Source organism: Sitophilus oryzae, unplaced genomic scaffold, assembly GCF_002938485.1.
Source record: "Sitophilus oryzae breed Bouriz unplaced genomic scaffold, Soryzae_2.0 scaffold_469_pilon_pilon, whole genome shotgun sequence".
NCBI lineage: Eukaryota > Metazoa > Arthropoda > Insecta > Coleoptera > Curculionidae > Sitophilus > Sitophilus oryzae.
Genome location: NW_022147050.1, coordinates 930,815 through 953,304, shown reverse-complemented (window position 1 = coordinate 953,304; position 22,490 = coordinate 930,815). Strand labels below are relative to the sequence as shown.

The window sequence follows — 22,490 nt, the reverse complement described above, 5'->3', positions numbered from 1 at the left end:
ATTTCTTTGTTTTAATTGGTCTAATGTTATTTACATTTTACGTAAGAATTATACCGTATCATCGAAAAAAATCGGCGTCTAGTTGGCTTGGAAATGAACATCGATGACATTCCCTAAATAATTGTACACATAAAATAATTAACTAGAATTTTACAATCTTGGAAAATTTGATATTCTTGAACCCTGATTCTAAATATTCTAAATTTTTTGATTTTCTTGGAATTTAGGTTCGGGAAAACGCTGATTGATTTTTCATTTGTTTTTTCATTATTTTTATTTGGTTTAAAAAAAAACGGTTCGGCTAACATTATAGCCTCCATCAGTGTTGTGTCATATGAAAAAAATAGTGTCGAATATAATCCAAAAATTGCATATAAAATATTCACACCACGCACATAATGTTTACTGCGTACTCCATAGTCAATGTAGATAATTTTAGTGTTAAGAATAATAATTTTAAAAAATATGTGGTCATCTTTTGATAAGTTTATATTAGTTTATTAATTGCAGTAAACATTATGAGGTGTGAATTATATTGTATATGTAATTTTTGGATTATATTCGACACTATTTTTCTCATATGACACAACACTGTGAAGGCTATAGTTAGCCGAAACGTTTTTTTTTAAAACCAAATAAAATAATGAAAACCCAAATGAAAACTTAATCAGCGTTTTCCCGAACCTAAAAATCCCAAGAAAATCAAAAATTTTAGAATAATTTAACATATAAAATGCCAGCGATCTTCATTTCATAGCCATCGCTGACGCCTTTTTAGATAATATTGTATTATTTGTAAATATAATTTTTCGAACATTGATACTTGCAAAATATACATATAAATTTTGTGAATGCAAATAATAATACATCTCTATTAGTAGATATTCAATGTTTTTGTTAAATTAGATCGATTTTCAAACCCCAAAATTTAAAATATATTTACATTTTACCCATTATCTTATGTACCTATACATTATTTGTACATTGTAAAACATTTGCTGCATATGTATGGTTCATAGTTTATTTGCCAAAGTATTTATTACTATAAATAGGTATATATGTTGTAGTTATTAACTGTATATTATGTATATTTCATTTAAACTATATCATTTTTAAAATACAAACCAAAAATCTGAGGAATAATTATGTTTTCCATGTATTCTACAACATATTTATTAATCCGTTATATCTAACTAGCGTGACGTCATAAATCTCGCCCGTAGGCTGATCTTTTAATAGAAGGCATTGCGTCAACCGCATCTCTAAGCAACGTTGCCAACTATTTAGCGCCATTATACCTATCATATTACCATACTACAAAAAATAACAAATTACTTTTTTGGTTTGCTTGAAATAAAGTCTAGTTTCTGATGTTTGTCCGTTTTCAGCAAGAAATGATGTTATATGTACATATTTTAAAACGTTTTTATCTGACGTTTCCATACCTCCCAGCCTCCCAGTATTTTTTTTTTTTGGAAACATCACAAAAGTATTAATTTTGGGGCGTGATTGATTTAACGCAAAGCAGTTTTACGCCTAAGCATAAAAATATGAAAATATATTAATAAACTGATATTAAGTCAAAATTAAGTATTAAATTCAGGAAGTGTTGCTCGACATATTGTTGCTCAACATATCATAATTACTTGCAAAGTAATAGAAATTGTTTAAAAAAGTATTTGTGACATTTGAAAAAAATAGCATGTTCTATTACGAGTAAAAATGTACTTTATACAATGCTTGTACTATAACACTAAAAAATAAAGTGAACAAGAAAATACGCAGTTATTCTTAACATCTATTTAACCCTAACTTTAATGTAAATAGCTTTTTTAGGAAAAAAATATTGCTGGCCTCAACAAAAAAAAAACCGCTACCGTAGCGGAATTTTGCTGCTGTTGGCAACGCTGGCCCAAGGCGCACCCAATCCCAGCGCATTACTAAGCATGGAGCGTAGTATCGATATTCCTGAAACATCGATTTTATTATTATTTCTAAATTCATTTTAACAATTAGTCCTAAATCTTAATAAATAATTTTTAAATAACATTTAAAATATCGAAAACTTCCATTTTTATAATATTAATTTGTATTGTCAGAATTTGCAACACGGAGAAAAAAGATGGGCATTTATACATATTATGTGATATTTTTTATTATTTTATTATTATTTAAAGCTTATAATTAATAACTTATAATTTATTATTTTATATTTTATTAACAAATTTAAAATTATTCTAAAACAAGTAGAGTAAAATAGTATGGTAAAAAGAAATAATGTACTTCATTTGATTCTTTTCAAATTTATAATAAACCGTTGCAACAAATTCGGTATTTTGAAAATTTGATGTGTCTTAAATAAGTGCAAATATTTTTAGGGCTGGTAGATCTCGATAAAAGAAACAAATTTTCTCTTTGCCTTTTTTCAAATAAGCCCAAAATAATCGAGTTATTTTACTTTGAAAATTTCCAAAAAAAATATTTTTTGCTTAAATTTTGAGGACCATCTTTTCTCGATTTTCTTCTTTGTAAATTTAATCTACCGCCTACGTTGCCATATTATCCAGAAATTATGTTTTTTAACTAAAAACTAAAAAAACTCCAAAAATTTTTTCAAAAAATTCCCAATTTTCTAAATTTTTTTTCGCAAAAAAACCTCATAATTGTATTTCTGGTAGTGATGTTAATATTTCAGAAATTTTTGATTGTTGCAGGAAATTTCTGAAACTTTCGGAAATTTATGAAATATTAGGAAATTTTACAATTTTACATATTTTTTGTCGATACAATAAAGGAATAAATTAGATAGACATTTGATACCAACATGTAAGTGGAAAAAAAACAATAAACATAATATTAGTTGTTATATTTTTAATAAACAATACATAACCCATAAAAGTCATAAACATAACCCATAACAAAAATCATTTGGTAACATTTGTATTTTGTGCATAAACCACGAACTATGACTATGAATTTAAAAAAAAACAAAAAAGCACGAAATATAAATTTAAAAAACGTAAAACACAAATAACTGAATTGTTCTATTGCGGAATATCAGGCGCCGCGCTGGTCCCATCTTCATAGGGTATTATAGTTAGGGTTACCATCCGTACTCTTTTAAGAGTACATGTTCTCTTTTCAAGGGTACAAATTTCTGTACTCTTACCACGTTTTCTCAAAAATATGACATTTTTTTATGCGATACCTGCACACAATATTAATTTATAACAGTTTATAAAGAATTTTTAGTTTCATGAGAGCGCAATGGACCGATGAACGAAATCGCTTTTTACTGTCTTCCATTAAAAGTGTTTTAATGGTACAGTTTAATTTTAAAGACACCAGTTGTGTTGATTTTTCAAAGCATTGCATAGGTCAAAGAGCTTTTTTGGGTAAAATTCGTGGTAATGCAAAATACCATAATAATTAGTCTAGTTTTTGTTTTACTTTGTAGTACCTACTTGTTGTTCTGTATTTTATAGCTAATAAATACTGTTATGTTATAGCTAATCAAATTTACTAGTAAGGACCCAAGTGTTTCGTATGATTTTTTTTGAGTTTGGCGTGATGCCTCACCAAAACTACCCGATGTACTCTTTTTCATGATGACCTATCTGGTAACCCTAATTATAGTAGTAGTAGTACTGTCTTCGTGAGTTTCTATTTCCAAATCAGATATATTTGATGTATCATCTGGTTCTGATTATGAAGGATGGATGTCTACCTCCACGAGTTCTGGTGGTTCTGGAGGAATTTCATGTTGTTGAATATCATGCTCCATATCCACTTTTTGTTTTTGTAGTAATAATTTATTGTTATGAGCTACGAACGTTATTTTACCGGCTCTTTGTGCAGTTAAATCAGGTTAAACGATTCCTTTTTTTAGTATGGATAAAACTGTAAGTACTGAAACTTCTCTCTGTAGCTGCAGATGACGTTGGTAAAGACAGCAGAGCAACAGCTAAATATTTCAACTGAGTATTTTTACACATTGCTTGCCACCAACTTAGACAATCTACATTTTTAACTGACATCCAAACGTAGTCGAGAGCCCATAAACCCGATTTGGCGCAATAATTTGTTACATCTGTAAAAATGGCTTATTATTGACAAACTGAGGATGATTGTTGGTGATATTGTTGATAAATTCCATAGCGGCTATATGTTCCTCATTGTTAAGGTGCTCTCCCAGGAAACGGGTCCAAGAGATTCGCGGCAAAATGCATTGGTTCAAGAGCCTTAGGTTTTTTATTTTGTAAGGCGGAGAAGCATTCTTTTTCTTCTGACTTAAGAATCGGCATACTTGATACACTTTCGTTAAATTTCTGCTCAATGTCTTGAATTTTGAAAAGAAATGTCTTGCAAAATTCGGATTTTTGCGAATATTCGCGATTTTGGGACCGAATATTTCGGAAATTTCTGAAATTTCCTGCTAAATTCGAATGGAAATATTCGCTACCAACATCACTAATTTCTGGTGTCGAAATATATACTACCCTAAAGATATTTGCACTTATTTAAGACACACCCTGGATAGTACGAGATTAATGAAAATTGTATTTCGAAAATATTTTTTTTTTATGGCATTTCTAAAAAAAGTCCTTATACAGGGTGGCGCACCTCATTCGCCTCGGTTGATTATACGAACACGGAAAGATGTACAAACAAAATATTTTATGGGTATATGTGGGGAGGGAATGTGCACAATTTAAAATTATTTTGAAATGTACAGGGTGTGTCAGAACTAAGATCCATATTAAAGTTATATTTTTTCTTATGGAACACCCTGTATTTTATTTTATTTTTGGATTTTTGGGCCCAAAAAAAGGTATTTATTATAAGGGTTAGATATGTTTAAAATCTTTGGTTTTTGAGATATTTAAAGATATTTGAAAATGCATGCTACAATAGAATATATTATTAACACCCTGTACAGGGTGGGTCAAATTCGACGCTTTTAAATGGAAACACCCTTTTCTATAGGAGATAGACAAAAACTAGTATCGGTGTATCGAACTTAATTTTTGTCAAAAACATGATGGTGAAAACCGCACATCGATATCTGTTACCGTTTCGAAGTTACGGGGTGTTTTTCAAAACTATGCATTTTTAACAAATCACTGTAACTTTTTTGCTATGGAAAATTTTGTATTTTTATGAAAACATTTCCAAAGCACCTTTTTACGTAGAATTTAATGGTTTAAGTATAATTTTTTTAAAATTAATAATTTAAGAATTATTAACAGAAAATTTGATTTTTTATATGGGTCACCCTGTATATTTTTAATTAACTGAAAAGAATTTTAAATTACCTTTCCAAAAATGTAGCACACTTGATATTTTATTATAATCCCCTTCGAGATACAGAATTTTTAAAAGTTCGCCACTTTTAACTAGTAGGCTTTGGACCCCTTATTGATGATATGCCCTTAATGGAACTCGAAAACATATTTTTCCAGCAAGATGACGCACAGCCTCTGAACGCTGAAGTTATCAGCAAATTTCTGCAGCCAATTTCAAGAATAATTGAATAGTTGACCAAGAACCCAGCCGTTAGCCGTCGAGGCCGCCTGACTTAGTGCCCATGGATCTAATCCTATGGATATATTTGCGGAAGAATAAAGGTTCCTTATTCTTCTGTATAATCTAGACAAGAATTAGAAATACTTAGCAGTTATGAGAGGGTATCTTTCACCCCCACTGAGTTAGTTAATGAATTCCGCAAGAAATGTTCAACAACTGCCCCATCTGTCCATAACAGAAGACGGTTGATATGTCGTACACCTGTAGCAAAATCTCATGTCCTGGTTTGCTATTTATTTTTATTGTTATTAGATATAGTTTAAATGTGTTGATGTTGGTTAAATATATTTTAAATTGTTATAAAATTCCGCATCTCTCATAGCAAATATTATTTTCGTTTTAATTGATGCTCACAGCTAGAATATTTTTGCATTACAGCCGGTGCTGTTCAAAGCCTACTTATTTAAAGCGGGCGAATTTTTATATACTCTATATCTCGAAGAGGAATCGAGCAAAATATCAAGTGTGTTATATTTTTGGAAAGGTAATTTTAAATTCTTTTCAATAAATTAAAAATATACAGGGTGTCCCATATAGAAAATCAATTTTTCTGTTGATAACTCTTAAATTATTAATTTTAAAAAAATTATACCAAAACAATTAAATCCTACGTAAAAAGGTGCTTTGGAAATGTTTTCATAGAAATACAAAATTTTCCATATCAAAAAAGTTACAGCGATTTGTTAAAAATGCACATTTTTGAAAAACACCCCGTAAGTCCAAAACGGTAACAGATATTGATGTGCGGTTTTCAGCATCATGTTTTTGATGAAAATTGAGCTCCAGACACCGATATTAGTTTTCGTCTATCTCCTATAGAAAAGGGTGTTTCCATTTAAAAGCGTCGAATTTGACCCACCCTGTATATTGCTTTTCAGAATTAATTCTTGTGCTGACTTTTAAGCCAAAGAAATAAACTTTACTAAAAAATTTTTCGATTGCTTCGTTTAATGTATACTGTCCATAAACTAATGTCTAAAAAACTTACTTCTTTACTAAAACTAAGTAAAAACTTCGTTATTTCAAATACCTGTATTTTTTTAAATAAATCGAAGCAGATTCAAATGCTCTTTCAAACTATATTAGGGTTTCCTATACCTATCTAGCTCAGATTTTGAATAAAACGCAATTTTTCAATAAAATGGCAATCAAGATGGCTGGTGTCGCCATGGCAATTTTCTAGTTAAAGTTAGTAACTCTTTTCAAAATCGACATTAGTTTACGGACATTATTATTTAGATTTATAACAATTTACTTAAATTTAGCTGCAATAGTTTAATAAGTAAGTATTCATTATTTTATCAAGAAAAATAAAGCAGTATCTGCTGGCGGAACGAATGGATATGTTACTAGTGATTTTATTTTATGAGGAAAATTGCTTCTTGGCCTCAAGGGCTTATGCTCAAAGATATCCAAATAGGAGTCTTCCTGATAAGCGTTCCTTGAAAACATACTTTTCTATTACCCAAAGCTATGGTAGTGTGGTTTAAAAAAAAACTATTAGGCAAACAACCTGTCGTTGGAAGTAAAGAAAATGAATTTGCCCTAATTGGCTCTTTTATTAAAAAGCGATATATGTACCTACAAGAAGTCACAGAATATCTAGCTACGTAGCTAGATATTCTGTGCTACAAGTGATCGAAAAAATAATAAATGAAAGAACTACTTTTTCGTTTTTCTTGATAGAATAATAAATACATATTTAATAAATATTATTTATTAAAGTACTGTAGACAAATTAAATAAAAGTAAACTGCTATAAATTTAAGTAAGGTTCATAAACTAATTTCGATTTTGAAAATAGCTACTAACTGTCACTAGAAACTTGACATCAGCCATCTTGGTTGCCACTTTATTGAAAAATCGATCTTTATTCAAAATCTGAGCTAGATAGGTATAGGAAACCCTAATATAGTTTGAAAGAGCATTTGAATCTGCATCGATTTATTTAAAAAAATACAGGGTGTTGTATTTGAAATGACGAAGTTTTTATCTAAAATAAATATTTAAAATAGACCAGCAATTTTTGATACCCCTGTATACATTATACGAAGCAATCAAATTTTTCAGTAAAGTTTATTTTTTTGGCTTAAAAGTCGGCACAAGAATTAATTCTGAAAAGCAATGTACAGGGTGTTAATGATATATTCTATTGTAGCGTGCATTTTTAAATATCTCAAAAACGAAAGATTTTAAACATATTTAACCCTTATAATAAACACTTTTTTTTGGGCCCAAGAATCCAAAAATGAAATAAAATACAGGGTGTTCCATAAGAAAAAGTATAACTTTGGTATGGACTTTGAATAAGAAGACTAAGGAAGGAGCATAATGCTATCCATGTATTCATGCATGGTGGACGGAAAAGCCACCATAAAAGCTCTCTAGGGTGGGGATCCTTGACAGTTCTGTTTGACGATTCATTTGACACATTTGAATTTGATTTGAAGTTTTGTGGATTTGTCAGTTTACGGAGCTTATTTTATGTTATTTATTATTTATTCTACTACTGATAGTTGTATAAAGGTAGTAAATCTAGATGGAAATTGTGGCAGAACTTAAATTAACAGTGACACTATCGTGATTTATCGAAAAAGACTCTAAAATAGTTGGTTGTGTAGCGTGCGGTAGATCTCGGCAAAAATTGAGTGAAATAATGGAACAACTTTTCGCTAGTAAGTGACTATATAATATACATACGTGTAGTAAACCGATCATTTATGAAATTCACTTAAATTAACTAAATTATATATTTTTCTTGCATTTTTAGCTTTTATTTATTACTTGTCAAAGATTAGATGTCAAAAGAATTTAGATACGTTAATTTGACTTACCTGCTTCAGTAGCGTATCGGATGTTTGTGTTAATAAATACTTATTATAACTTATCTATTTTTATTAGAATTATATATTTTTATAACAATTTTAATAACTACCAACATTTATTCACAACGTAAAATAAAACAACAAATTATTGAGTCTACCCCACGTCTACCCTACATCATAGTTTTACATTTTTTAAATAAAATTAGAACGACACTGATAAACCGGAATTTAAGTCGGCCATATTTGAGGCCCATCGCGGTGTACCTAAGATTTTTGATATGCTCCTTCCTTAGTCTTCTTATTCAAAGGGTATGGATCTTCGTTCTGACACACCCTGTACGTTTCAAAATAATTTTAAATTGTGCACATTGCCTCCCCACATATACTCATAAAATATTTTGTTTGTACATCTTTCCGTTTTCGTATAATCAACCGAGGCGAATGAGGTGCGCCACCCTATACAGGGTATCAAGTGTGAACTAGTTGTTCACAATTGTAATGTCAGTGATACTTGTGACCAAGGCTTGTGACCGAAACGTTGTGTAAGCAAAATACAATATAATTCTTTGTTTCAATACTGAAGCTTTGTCTACCACAAAATTAAATATACCGGGTGCTTCTCAAAAGTGACTCACCCCTATAACTTTTTTATTTTTTCAATTAAAAAAACGAGATTTGGTATGTTAGTATATGACATAAATTAGGATTGATTGACGTATTCAATTGTTTTCGGTCACTTCCTGTTTCACCGGAAATGACAACAACTTTTGATTTTTAAATGGCACCCTCGGTATTTTTTTACTTTATTCGAAAGAAAATAATAATACTCTGAATAGAATGACATATCATATGTCAACTTTTGACATTTTCGCATATGGTTTATTTGAAATTATAACTTGCGGTTCGTTACGAAAATTTGACTCGAAATGGCAAGTGTGTGGTATCAAATTATTCGTAAAAAAATGCTTTTTCCAAATATGCTAATGAGCCACACTCGTTCCATTTGAAAAAATTGAGATATGATTACAAATACGATTTGAGCATTTTCTAACTGGCCAGGATAAGACACTAAATATATTAGACGATCAAATCTATTTTTCCAAAGCTCCTTGATTAAGAATTAGTGTTTTTAACATAGCCATGGCACTCTTAGATTGAATTTTAGAATACGATTTTTTATTAAGCGAGAATGTCAAAAGTTGACATATGATATGTCATTCTATTCAGAATGTCATTTTATATCGAATAAAGTAAAAAATACCGAGGGTGCCATTTAAAAATCAAAAGTTGTAGTCTGTTCCGGTGAAACAGGAAGTGACCAAAACCAATTGAATACGTCAATCAATTCAAATTTATATACTATATACATATGCATATACTAACATACCAAATTTCGTTTTTTATCTGAAGAAATAAAAAAGTTATAAAGGTGAGCCACTTTTGAGACGCACCCGGTATACAAGGTGTTTCAAAACAAATGCGAAAAACTTCAGGTGGTGATTCCTTGTTCAAAATAAAGGGTAGTTTGCTTTATAAACGTTGGGTTAAAAGTCAACCATTAGAGAGGTATCGCGGTACAAAGATGGCGGAAAAATAAAGTTTTTATTTTTCCGCCATAAAGGTTTTATTTTTTATCTTGAAAACGAAAGGAGATAGACTAATGAAATTTTATGGAAGCATTTCTGTTATGAAAACACACTTTCTGGTAATTTTTTAACTTTTTTTAAAATGAAGGGAAGGGGTTGAAATAAACTACCCCTATCATTCTTGTTAACGAAATTTAAAGAAAAGTCTTATCAAACACATGCAAAAAAAAATAATTTGGATAGTTTAGTTTGTTTAGAAACTTGTTTATCTCTTGTGTTTTTTTGATAAAACTCACCGATTTGAAATTAAAATATAAAATGTAAAGCATTACATGTCAGGACAAAAAACATTTTTAGATTAAGAATCTAGTGATAATAACGATAATAATAATAATCTAGATAATAACGTATTGCAGTAGAGTAATGTCAAATAAAATAATATTAGAAACATCCTAAAAAGTGACAGCGGCCGACTAGATTTTTTTCCTAAAAAAATTACAGCAGCCCACTAGATTCTTTATCTAAAAATGTTTTTTGTCCTGATATGTAATGCTTTACATTTTATTTTTTAATTTCATATCGGTGAGTTTTATCAAAAAAACACAAGAGAAAAAAAAGTTTCTAAACAAAATAAACTATCCAAATTATTTTTTTTTGCATGTGTTTGATAAGATTTTTCTTTAAATTTCGTTAACCAGAATGATAGGGGTAGTTTATTTCAACCCCTTCCACTCATTTTAAAAAAGTGAAAAAATTACCAGAAAGTGTGTTTTCATAACCGTAATGCTTTCATAAAATTTCATTAGTCTATCTCTTTTCGTTTTCAAGATAAAAAATAAAAACATTATTTTTCCGCCATCTTTGTACCGCGATATCTCACTAATGGTTGACTTTTAACCCAACGTTTATAAAGCAAACTACCCTTTATTTTGAACAAGGAATCGCCCCCTGAAGTTTTTCGCATTTGTTTTGAAACACCCTGTATAGGTAAATTTAAAGACTTTTTTAAATAATATATAGAGTTATACAAGGTGTGCACAAAAAAAATGCACCTCAAAGTTGTGATTTTTGTAATGCAACGCTTATTTATACAGGGTGGTCCGAATTGTATTCCGGAAACTTCAGCAGCATATTCTGCAGATAAAAATAAGTAAAAAGTTTTTATAAATGTATGTCTTAATTTGATTTAATTTCATTTTTATTTCGATTTTTTCCAAATAATTTCTGAAGTAACGTCAATATTTAGAAAAAAATCGTATCTGGGTTTTTTTAACATGAGAAATTTGATTTCAGTGTCAGTATATCACTCCTACTTGTAAAGGGCGCCAACACATATTTTTTAACTGTTTTGAAGTGTAATAACTTTTCGTCCGTTCCTGTATAAAATTACTGAGTGAAAAAATATACATTTCCGTGATTTTTTACGTAAAAATGTCTCTTGGTAAAAGTCGCTACGAGCAAGTTTTTCTTCGAAAAAAAAAAGGTGATAAAACAATTTCAGTTGAACTTTTGGCACAGAAACATTTCAGTAGTATAGTTTTGTTAGTTCAATAGTATGTTAATTTACTTTTACATCTTTAATTATGCACATAAATAATAATATAGAATATTAAATTGTGATAAAACATATAATTAGGCAAATAGGTCAACAAAAAATCAAGACCTGCTTTGATATAAAGATAAAACACTTAATATTTCTCTCATTCTTAGAAATAGATACTCATAACTTTATATCATTGGGAAGGGTTAAACGCCAGCATTTTTTTAAGCTCATAGCCATCTATGATTTCTATTTAAAAAATAACATTTTTTATTATTTCTAAAAGAAGAGCAAGTATAGAAAAAAACTGACTGCACCACTTGATTGTGCTTAAAAAAGTGCCTAAGAAACCTAACCAAGAACGTTTTTACAAAATTTTATTATTCCCCGAAATAAAAAAAGTTTTGGGCGATTTTCAAAATGGTCAAAAACTCAAAAAAAAAACGTGTCTCTGCCATTAAACCTGTCTCAGAAATCAAGCCTATGACATGTATGTCGGTTTTGCTCTATCTAGTCAGGAAATAGGTTTTCTCTGTTAAAACAGACCAACTTTGACCACCCTGTACAAATGTCAAATTGACAGAAGTGTCTAGCCCTAGCAGTCAACTTTTAAGCTTGACCAATCAGGTTGGTTAGCGTGGTTATTTGAAGTGTGTTAATTCATTTGTGTTTGTCAAAAACTCTCACGTGATTGGTCGGGCTTAATAGTTGCCTGCTAGGGCCAGACACAAGTCAAATTGACAGTCAATTTGAAAAGTATGAGGTGGCTAGAGGTGGTAAAAACTTACAAGAAAATCTATAAAAGACCAATAGGGTTTACTTTATTTTCATACTTATAATATATTTAATAATATTAATGAAATAAAATAATTCTTAACAAAGGATTCATAAATTCTGTTATTACTAGCGATTACACATTCCAACCGCCTACATGTTTATCATTCAAAACAAGTCGGTTATTTTTAGATAAGGGCATCAGTACAGGAAATTGTGGTTCTGACATAAATTTTATAAACCACATAGCAACAAGAAATAGTGCGGTTTAGGTTTTACGTTCTTATTCACGATAAAACAAAAACGGTTTAATAAATATGAAAAAATTATACAGGGTCCGGCAATAGAGTGTCGGGCATCTCTAGCTCTTAAAATAAAAAACTTGGGAATTTTGTGCAAACCTAAAGAATCTTCTAGGGTGTATTTCAGGAAAATATTTTAACTTCTATAAAATATGGCTCAAAAAAGTGTGAGTGGATCGGAATGATTTGTTTTAAATGGAACACTCTGTATATTATTGCATTTTTGGCTTCCTTTCGGATCATTTTAAATAATCCTGGGATGTGAGTAAATATATTTCGATAGGTTTCGGAGATATTAATAAATAAATAAAAAATATATATTTTTCAGCCATTCTTAAAAAAATTATTACAAAAAAAAACAACGCTTTATTGTACAAAAAGCCAAAACAGCTTCATCGACAAAGCAAAACAAAAAAAAAGCACAAAAACAAATATACAAATAATACAAAAAATGTCATACAATACAAATCAATTCAAAAAAAAAATTACGTCATAAAATTACAAATAAAACATATATAAACATTGCAGAACACAGGCGTATCTAGAAAATTTTACAAAAGGAAAATTGTAAATGGATAAAATCATGTTATAATAACATAAAATCAAGAGTTATAAAATATTAAATACTAGACCTTTAACCATCAGTGTGTGAGATGATCAAAATATTAAAATTAAAATTCTAAATTGTTCATGATTAAACATCAACAAAAAAGTCGTTTACCGCATATAGGGCTCTCTCCAGTAAGTATGATTTCAGAGCTTTGCGAAATGCGGGAAAGAATGAAAGTGACTTGATATTCGAAGGCAAATGATTGTACATTTTCTTGGCATTGTACAGTATTGAGCCCTTAACTAGTTCTGAGCTCGGGGTTGGCAGATAAATATCGTGCTCCGCATTCCTAAGTGGATAGTTGTGAGAAGGCCTTTCCGGAATAGAGAATATGTGCTTGCGGATTAAGCAAACGGATTCAAAAATGAATAAGGAAGGAAGAGTCAGTATTTTGAAATTTTTAAAGAAATTCTGGCAGTGAGTTCTACTGTTTAGTCCCAATAAGTATCGAACTGCTCTCTTTTGAAGTTTGAAAATACGATCAAATTTTGTCGCGCAGCAAGTACCCCAGAATGGAAGGGCATAACGAAGATGCGACTCAAAAAGGGCATAATAGACCATTCTAGAGGTTGATGAGTTAAGTTCCTTAGACACTGATCTTAGCGCAAAACAGGCAGAGCTTAGTTTCTTTGATAAGGCTTCGATGTGCAAGTCCCATTTTAAAGAGTTGTCCACAACAAGTCCTAAGAATCCTAAGAATTTCACAGAGTCCACGACGTCAATAGTGGTGTTATTAAGCACAAAAGGTTGTATAGTACTTTTATATGACAAAACTTTAGTTTTTGAAAGGTTAAGGCATAGGAGATTAGAATCGCACCAAGATTTAATGGTTTGGTTTGGTCACTGGATATAGTATCATATAGTGCCGTAACATCTGGGCCGCTCCAAGTGAAACTAGTATCGTCCGCAAAGAGGTAGATTTTACCGCTAATGTCTAGATTTGCAATGTCGTTGATAAACACCAGAAATAAAATAGGGCCAAGTACTGAACCCTGAGGGACACCACATTCTACAGGCTTACAAGAAGACATAGACAAAGACATTTCAAATACAAGACATAGACATTTCAAATACAAGAACAACTGTCCTGAAATCAAAACTATAATAAGTATTTACTTTAGATGGTCTATACTTACTTTGCTAAAAATATCGTAATCTTAAATCATACAGGATGTTCAAAATTCTAAGCCAAACTTTCTAAAATATAAAATATTTTTTCTTTGTTTTTTTTTAAATAGAACACCATGTATATTATTTTTTCAATAAATGGAGAATTAAAAAATACAACAAACATTTTTTGTATTTAGAATATTTCAATATTTTTAACGGTTTCACAGATATTCGCGATTTTATACATTATATGATATTTTCCACAGTAAATTTTGTATCAAAGTCACCCGATAATTTTTCCCTCGTATTTTACCGTTGTGAGAGCGGTGAGCTGTATGAAATAATACTGCATGTATCTGCAAAAAATGTACATTTTTTAATTCTCCATCTAATAAAAAATAATATACCTATATAAATAATATAACATTTAAAAAAACAAAGAAAAATTATTATATAGTTTAGAAAGTTCGACATAAAATTTTCAATATCCTGTATGATTTAAAATTACGATATCTATAGCAAAGTAACTATTAGACCATCTAAAGTAAACACCTAATATAGTTTTGATTTCAGGACACTTCTTGTATTTTTGTACTAATTTTTTTAGGAAGGTTGAAAAATATATATTTTTTATTTATTTATTAATATCTTTGAAATTATAGAAACATATTTAGTCATATCTTAGGATAAGGTAAAGTGATCTGAAAGAAAGCCAAAAATGCAATAATATCACACTTGTTGGGAGCCACCCTGTAGAAGTTAAGGCTAGGCACAAAAGTAAAGCACTTTTACGCTTAAACACTGTCGTAAACCGTTGATTGAAGGAATAGTTCTCAATTTTTTCAATCAATGGCAAAACTGCAAACTAAGTGTTTTACTTACATATTTATTATACCATATTTTATTAAACAAAGTTATTAAACAATTTATATATAATTATTTTTTTGACAATCTGGCGAAGGTCAATTATATTTCAAAAAAGTATCGATATCAAATCGATATTTTAAAATATCGATAACGAATAACATTGCTAATAGTAAGCCTGTCATTGCTGTCATCTGTCATCGTCACCTGCCTGTCAATATACCATCGGTCAGTAATCAAATTCATCATTGACAATTTTTTACATGATTTTTTCCTAGTTTATTAGAATTGTACACCTTGACATTGACCGTAGACTGTGTTTTTTAATCCGTGATAGTGTTACCACGTGTTACTCATTTCTAATTTTGTAATGATCAGCCGAAGCTAAAGCATTGTTAATGTTTTGTGATTTGTAAACTTTTTATTCCGCCTCTAGCAATGGGGGATTCTTTAGAAGGGACCGAAAACACTCCGGAGCCCCAGAATGTCGCTCTGGTGGACTTTACCGATTTTACTAACTATATTTTAAAGGCGGCAACGGTACTGTTACCTGAGGATGATTCACAAGCGGAACCGAAAAACCTGGTGAACGCCCTCGACGACAAAGCAACCCAAGAATGTATAAGGAAATTTATTGGCGATCCCCAAATCACCACTCTGTTCGTTCAGAGGAATTCATCCAAAGGTATAGATAGCTTATTTGCACCTGTTAGATGGCAAAATCCATATTCTGTTTACACCCTTGTTTACACATATTCAAATCAATGAAAAATGGAATGCATACGGATTTGGCAATTAAACAGTGTGTTTTACTTGTAAGAATAATTATTAGATAATTATGTATGCACTGAAGAGACCATTATTTAATACTGAACTAATCGAAAAAAGTTAAGGATACTGTGCAATTTCGAGTAATAAAAAAAAAATATTTTTCAACCTAAAAAAAATTATTACAAGGAAGAAAACTGTCCTGAAATAAAAGCTTTATTAGGTATTTACCTTTTTATACTTATTTTGCTATAAATATTGTAATCTTAAATCATAAAGGGTGTTCAAAATTTTTTCCAAACTTTCTAAAATATAAAATACGTTTTCTTTAAATGGGACGCCCTGTATATTATTTTTTATTAGATGGAGAGTTAAAAAATGAGCATTATTTGTATTTAAAGTATTTCAAAATGTTTAATGGTTTCACAGATACACGCAGTATTATTTTATATGGCTCTTTCAAGGGTAAATACGAGAGACAAATCATTGGGTGGCTTTGTAAAAATATACTGTGGAAAATGCCATATGAAATATAAAACCGCGAATATTTGCGAAACAGCTTAAAAATTTGAAATACTCTAAATACAAAAAATGTTAATTTTTTAATTATCCATCTAATAAAAGAATAATATTCAGGGTGTTCTATTTAAACAACTCTATAGAAGTTAAAATATTTTCCTGAAATACATCTTAGTAAATACTTTAGGTTTGCACTTGAACAACATTCCCAAGTTTTTTATTCTAGGAGCTACAGATGCCCAACGCACTACTGCCATACCCTGTCTAGTCTTTTTTTAGAAGATTTTTTTTTCAGATGATGATTCAGATCAACCACCAGAAGGTGAAGAAGAAAAAGAACCAGTGATATACTATGTTGGAAATGAAGTTCATTATTCCAGCTCAAAGATGTCCAGTTTGGTTTGTATTAAACGGGGAGCAGTAATTGAAGCAGACAAAAGTATTAGAGCTCAGGTATTCTATTCATATTATAGCATTAAATAAGTAGACTAAGAAAGGAGTAAACATTTTTACACTGAGATGCAAAAAAAACGCAACGGAAAATTTTTCATCAAATTTAAAGTGTTATATTTTTGATATTTTTAGCCCTATTTTCATGAAGTATTTTTTAGCAAACTGTATAGAAATAAATCAACTTTAATTCGTAAACTCAGTTTTTTTATAAATTTTAGTACCGTATGATCGAATAAAAACGGAGTCAACGATGGCTATGAAATGAAGATCGCTGTCATTTTATATGTAAAATGATATGGGAAATGTCATCGATCGTCATTTCCAAGCCAACTAGACGCCGTTTTTTTTCGATCATACGGTATTTGGCTTATTATACAGAGTTAATTGAAGGATCTTGCCAATTTTGTTGATGTACTTTTTCCTAAGTCAAAATTGAGATAAATATACAGGGTTTCTCACCGTAGTCGTTCGTTAGAAGTTTTTGTGGTTAGGAAAGACTTAGAAGTTTGAAATTTTGACACTTAGGGTTATTTAAAATTTCCTTTCATTTAAAAATATTTTCAAGGTCATACCACTTCCGGTTACACCGGAAGTCGCCATTAACTTCTTTATTTTAAATGGAACACCCTGTATATTATTTTAGTTTTGGATTTCTAAGGAAATTTTATGATGGCTTTTGTTAGATTTCCCTATGCCTATTTTCAACTGTTTCTCAGATATCTTGATTTATTTGAAAATTTTTACAGATTTACCCCTATTTTTAACAGTGGGTCTTTTACTCATTTTGAATTGGTGATAAAGGCTTCTGCGGTAAACTGGAGCAGAGGACTAATTCTTTCGAAGTCCATATTGACAACTAATTTATCACATACAGGGTGTCCAAAATTTGATAACTGATTAGATTATTTTCAAACTCAAAAAAGTTAATTTTTTCAAATGAGACACCTTGTATATTTTTCGATAGTTGGATGCAGAATTCAATTCTGCATCGATTTGCTATAACTTTCGTTATATCCATTTTCAACGGTTTTCTTGTTAATCCTTATTTTTTATTTTAATTCAATTGTTGGCAGAATCGACAATATCGTTTGTGTTTTTTTAAATAAAATAATTATGTTAAAGTAACGAAATTGAATGTAATTAGAACATACTAACAAAACAGAAATAAAACAAAAGTAAAATCATATAAAATATAACATAACAAAACAAACGTATAACAGTAACGGTGAGGCATTAATTATTAACACTAGACGTTAGTATATCCCCACTATAATAAAAAAGTAAACACAATAATTACAAAAATTATTGTTCGAAGTGCTCTGCGATGCACTCCTTGCGAAACAAACCTCCGGATTTTGTCTGGGCATAGATTAAGTAAACGCATTGTTAACACGGTTCAATAACTCCCTAGTAAGTCCCTAGTACGTACAGGCGTAGAGTACCCAGAGGTAAAAATCGAGGGGTGTTAAATCGGGTGACTGTGACGGCTAGTTCCAGGGTCCTTGTGGACCAATCCAGCGATCTCCAAACATTAATGCCAACTGCTCGTGCATATTGTCGATTCTGCCAAAAATTGAATTAAAGTAAAAAATAGGGATTAACAAGAAAACCGTTGAAAATGGGTATAGGGTAAATTATAGCAAATCGATGCAGAATTGAATTCTGCATCCAACTGTCGAAAAATATACAGGGTGTCTCATTTGAAAAAATTAACTTTTTTGAGTTTGAAAATAATCTGATCAGTTATCAAATTTTGGACACCCTGTATGCAATAAATTGGTTGTCAATATGGGCTTCGAAAGTATTAGTCCTCTGCTTCGGTTTCCCGCAGTAGCGTTTATCACCGATTCAAAATAAGTAAAAGACCCACTGTTAAAAATAGTGGTAAATCCATAGAGAAAGTTAATAGTTTAGAGAGTGGTGAATCGCGTGGTAAAATGTTGGGAGATTGCGCTTTTGGCGCCCTCTACTTGGCTACAGGAACGAACCATGAAAGAGCGGGAGATTTAAATTATTATTATACTTATTATTTTTAAGGCAAAAACTAAGAGTGCCCTTAACCAAAAACAGTGAAATAAATGGAGATATCTACTCAAATTTTATATTATCATGATATTAAAGGATATAAATACAGCATTTATAATCCTTTTACACCTTTTTATTCAAAGTCTTACACGCTAATATAAAATTTGACTATCTCCATTTATTTCACTATTTTTGGTTAAGGGCACTCTTAACTTTAATTTTCCTTTTTTTATGGGAAAACGATTAAATGGGAAGAATTGAATGGGAATGGAAAGAATGACCAATTATTGTATTTTGTATTAATTTATAATACCCTACTCTACTAAATATCTAGCTACATTGTACTTACAGTTAAATAGCTACATTGTACTAGTTATATCCATATTTACAGTTTTATGATGGCTATTATTTTATTTCAACGTGCTACCAATTGATTCGCTCCGACTTGAGTACTTACTATACCTCGAGATGGCTCCAGGAATTATTTATCTTTACAGGCCTAGAATATGAAGATTCACAGTAGAATTTTTGGTTTTACTGCCTATTAGAAACAAACCTACCCCCCTACATCACGGGACATATAATTATGCCTTGTTCTCGGCCATGATATTCCTTCCATTCTATATCCAACATCCAACTTAGCAGACAGCAGACCTTCTGGTTCACAACAGGGCCTAGACTGGCCGGATGATATTTTAACAGAATAGCCCTTGATATCTCTTTCACACTTTCATTTAATAATTAAATAGGAGGGCTGGATGGTATAATTTCTAGAAAGAATAGCCTGTGAAATAAAAACTTCTGCGTGGACATTATCTTTCTTACCTTTGTCTGCTATTTTTTAATAAAAAACAACTGTTTAGTTTGCACAAAAATAAAATTAACAATCAAACATTTCTTAAAAGATGATCAAACCTTGTACTACGCCGTGTGCCGGTTTTTGAACAAACAACAAACAAAAGAATGAGGTTAGCGGCGTTGCCAATGTCAATTTTCTAAACTACCCAAAAATCTAAATTAAATTCGCCAATTTGGGGAGAAAAATGTCCCGATTTACCAAAAATTCCCCATATGATTATTTTAACAAAAAAAAATTAATTTTAATAAAAATACAATATTTATTATATATGTTAGAGGGATTAAACTGTAAATTACCTCCTTGTTTTTTAATCCCTTTCCTAGTAGTCCTTAAATAATTTGAGGTCACTAATTTTCTTTCAACTGAAGCATTTGCAAAGGGAAGCACAAGTAAAAAGCAGATAATAATTTCTAAGTTGGGAAAGATATATCGTCCCGCTCCGTTTTTAAAGCTAAAAATTTTACGCCATTTTCAATCAGCAATAAAATGTTGAAACTCCTCTTATTTTCGACGCCTATTGCTAATCCCAACAAAATTCCCAATCGGCTCCGGATTCCCCAAAATTTGGGGAATTCCCCACAAATTGGCAACGCTGGAGGTTAGCGTGTTCTTTCTGAATATGCTAAGACTAACGGACTAGTGTCGAAACACAGATGGCTAAGGATAGCTAGATGGACGTATTTCCGCACTTGCGTCGATGCGCTACAGGAACATTTGCCTGCGCATCGTATGTCTTCTGGCAATCTTTTAATTTTTCTGTTTGTCTATGGGTAAATCTATAAAAATTTTCAAATAAACCAAGATATCTGAGAAACAGTTGAAAATAGGTATAGGGAAACCTAATGAAACTCATCATAAAATTTTCTTAGAAATCCAAAAATAAAATAATATACAGGGTTTTCCATTTAAAAAAAGGAAGTTAATGGCTACTTCCGATGTAACCGGAAGTGGTGTGACCTTGAAAATATTTTTAAATGAAAGGAAATTTTAAACAACTCTAAGCCTCAAAATTTCAAACTTCTAAATTTTTCCTAACCTCAAAAACTTCTAACGAACGGCTACGGTGAGAAACCCTGTATACGTTATTATTTTTAAGGTGCGCATGTTGAACTTCAGTGATGGTTCTCCATACGAAATTCTGCACGATTATGTCAGCAAGAGTGTCGCACCGTTCTTTAAGTCGTATGTTAAGGAATCTGGACGAGCAGACAGGTAATTTTTTTTTCTACTGAGTTTTAAAAATTTAAATAAGAATTGAATCGCAATATGTCGGAAAGTACTTTTAGAGGTGCTTGTCAGATATAACACCCTCCGAATTTTGTACTTTTTTTTATATCACTCGAAAGCATACATCGAAATAAGTATTTCAAGCCAAAAAAAAGTGTGGATGATCCATAATTTAATGAAAAAATAAACATCTAATTATTGCTACAACAGGCTACTTTCTATGCGAAAACTCCTCCAAATTTTGTCGGCGTTGCCAGATTCATTCATTTCTTCTTGAAAGGTTCATTAAAAAAACACGTGCTGGTCGGAAGAAAACTCGCGTTAAGAACAGATTAAGTTAAGAAATAAAAAAAAACATAACAAAAGATTAACCTCAACGAAAAGGTTGAAACCAGCGCAATCAAAACTCTTTCGGTTCAACTCTTTTTTTGTATCATGTAACGTACAGTACATCTGCTGGATCTGTGTCTATGAAAGGAATGCGGACAAAAAACATTTAAATAAACAGAAATATATTTTATACGTCGACTTGACGAGTACGTACCGCTAATCGCTCCGCCCACTCATTTTATTGGCCACTTGCAAATTTGTCGAATTTTTATTGATGGGACGCGTCGTCTAATTTTTTACGAAAAACATCGAGAGAATATCGTTTCCCCTCTCACGGATACCCCGTAGCTACAGAACGAACAGACGTACTGTACCGTATGATCGAAAAAAAAAACGGCGTCAGCCATGGCTATGGAATGAACAATCGCTGTCTATACAACAAGAAATCATACAAACAAGAAATAACTTTGGCAACAATGCTTATGCAACATTCTTAACAACATCTAGTGACAGACAGCTCCGGCGGCAAGTTTGAATCGAAAGAGTAAATCGATCAGGCAAATATTACAAAAGATATTACCAACTCTATTTTTAATTTATGACTTATTAATGCTTCTCATTGATTAATTCTGACCTTTATATTAATAAAAAATGCATATAATCGTCATATTTTACAATAATTACACGCTTATACAACTTCACCATAACCTAAAAATGCACTTTTAATTTATTTATTTTTCAATAAATTGTGGTTCATCCGCAATTTTTTTTGCTTAAAATTCTTATTTAAGTGTATGCTTTTGACTAATATATAAATAAATGCCAAATTCGGAGGGTGTTATATCTGACAAGCACCACTTTTAGATATTTTCAAACCGTTTGATGTACAAGAAAAACTTTTTTGAAAAAGGATGGACATAATATACAGAGTTATTCACCTCATTCGACAAGGAGTGTTGTAGCTCCCCGAAAAAAATAGACTTAAATCGTTTTCTTTTTGTAAACAAATGGGCTAGTAATATTATCGGGATTAGCACCTATACTTTTTGTACATTTGTTGCTTTAAAAATATATCTAAAATGTCAATATTCCATGGGTATATGATAAATGAG

General features: G+C 30.8%; 1 protein-coding gene across 2 annotated transcripts in view; it reads left to right on the top strand.

Moving 5' to 3' along the window:
• Window positions 1–15,410: 15,410 nt before the first annotated feature.
• Window positions 15,411–22,490, top strand: part of LOC115886148 (dynein heavy chain, cytoplasmic) — a 151,151-nt gene continuing 144,071 nt past the window's right edge. For both annotated transcript variants that reach the window (XM_030905223.1, XM_030905224.1), the window contains exons 1-3: window positions 15,411–15,882; window positions 16,780–16,937; window positions 20,918–21,033. In XM_030905223.1, the coding sequence (XP_030761083.1) occupies window positions 15,636–15,882; window positions 16,780–16,937; window positions 20,918–21,033 (521 nt within the window). In that variant the 5' untranslated portion in view covers window positions 15,411–15,635. The remainder of the gene's footprint in view (window positions 15,883–16,779; window positions 16,938–20,917; window positions 21,034–22,490) is intronic.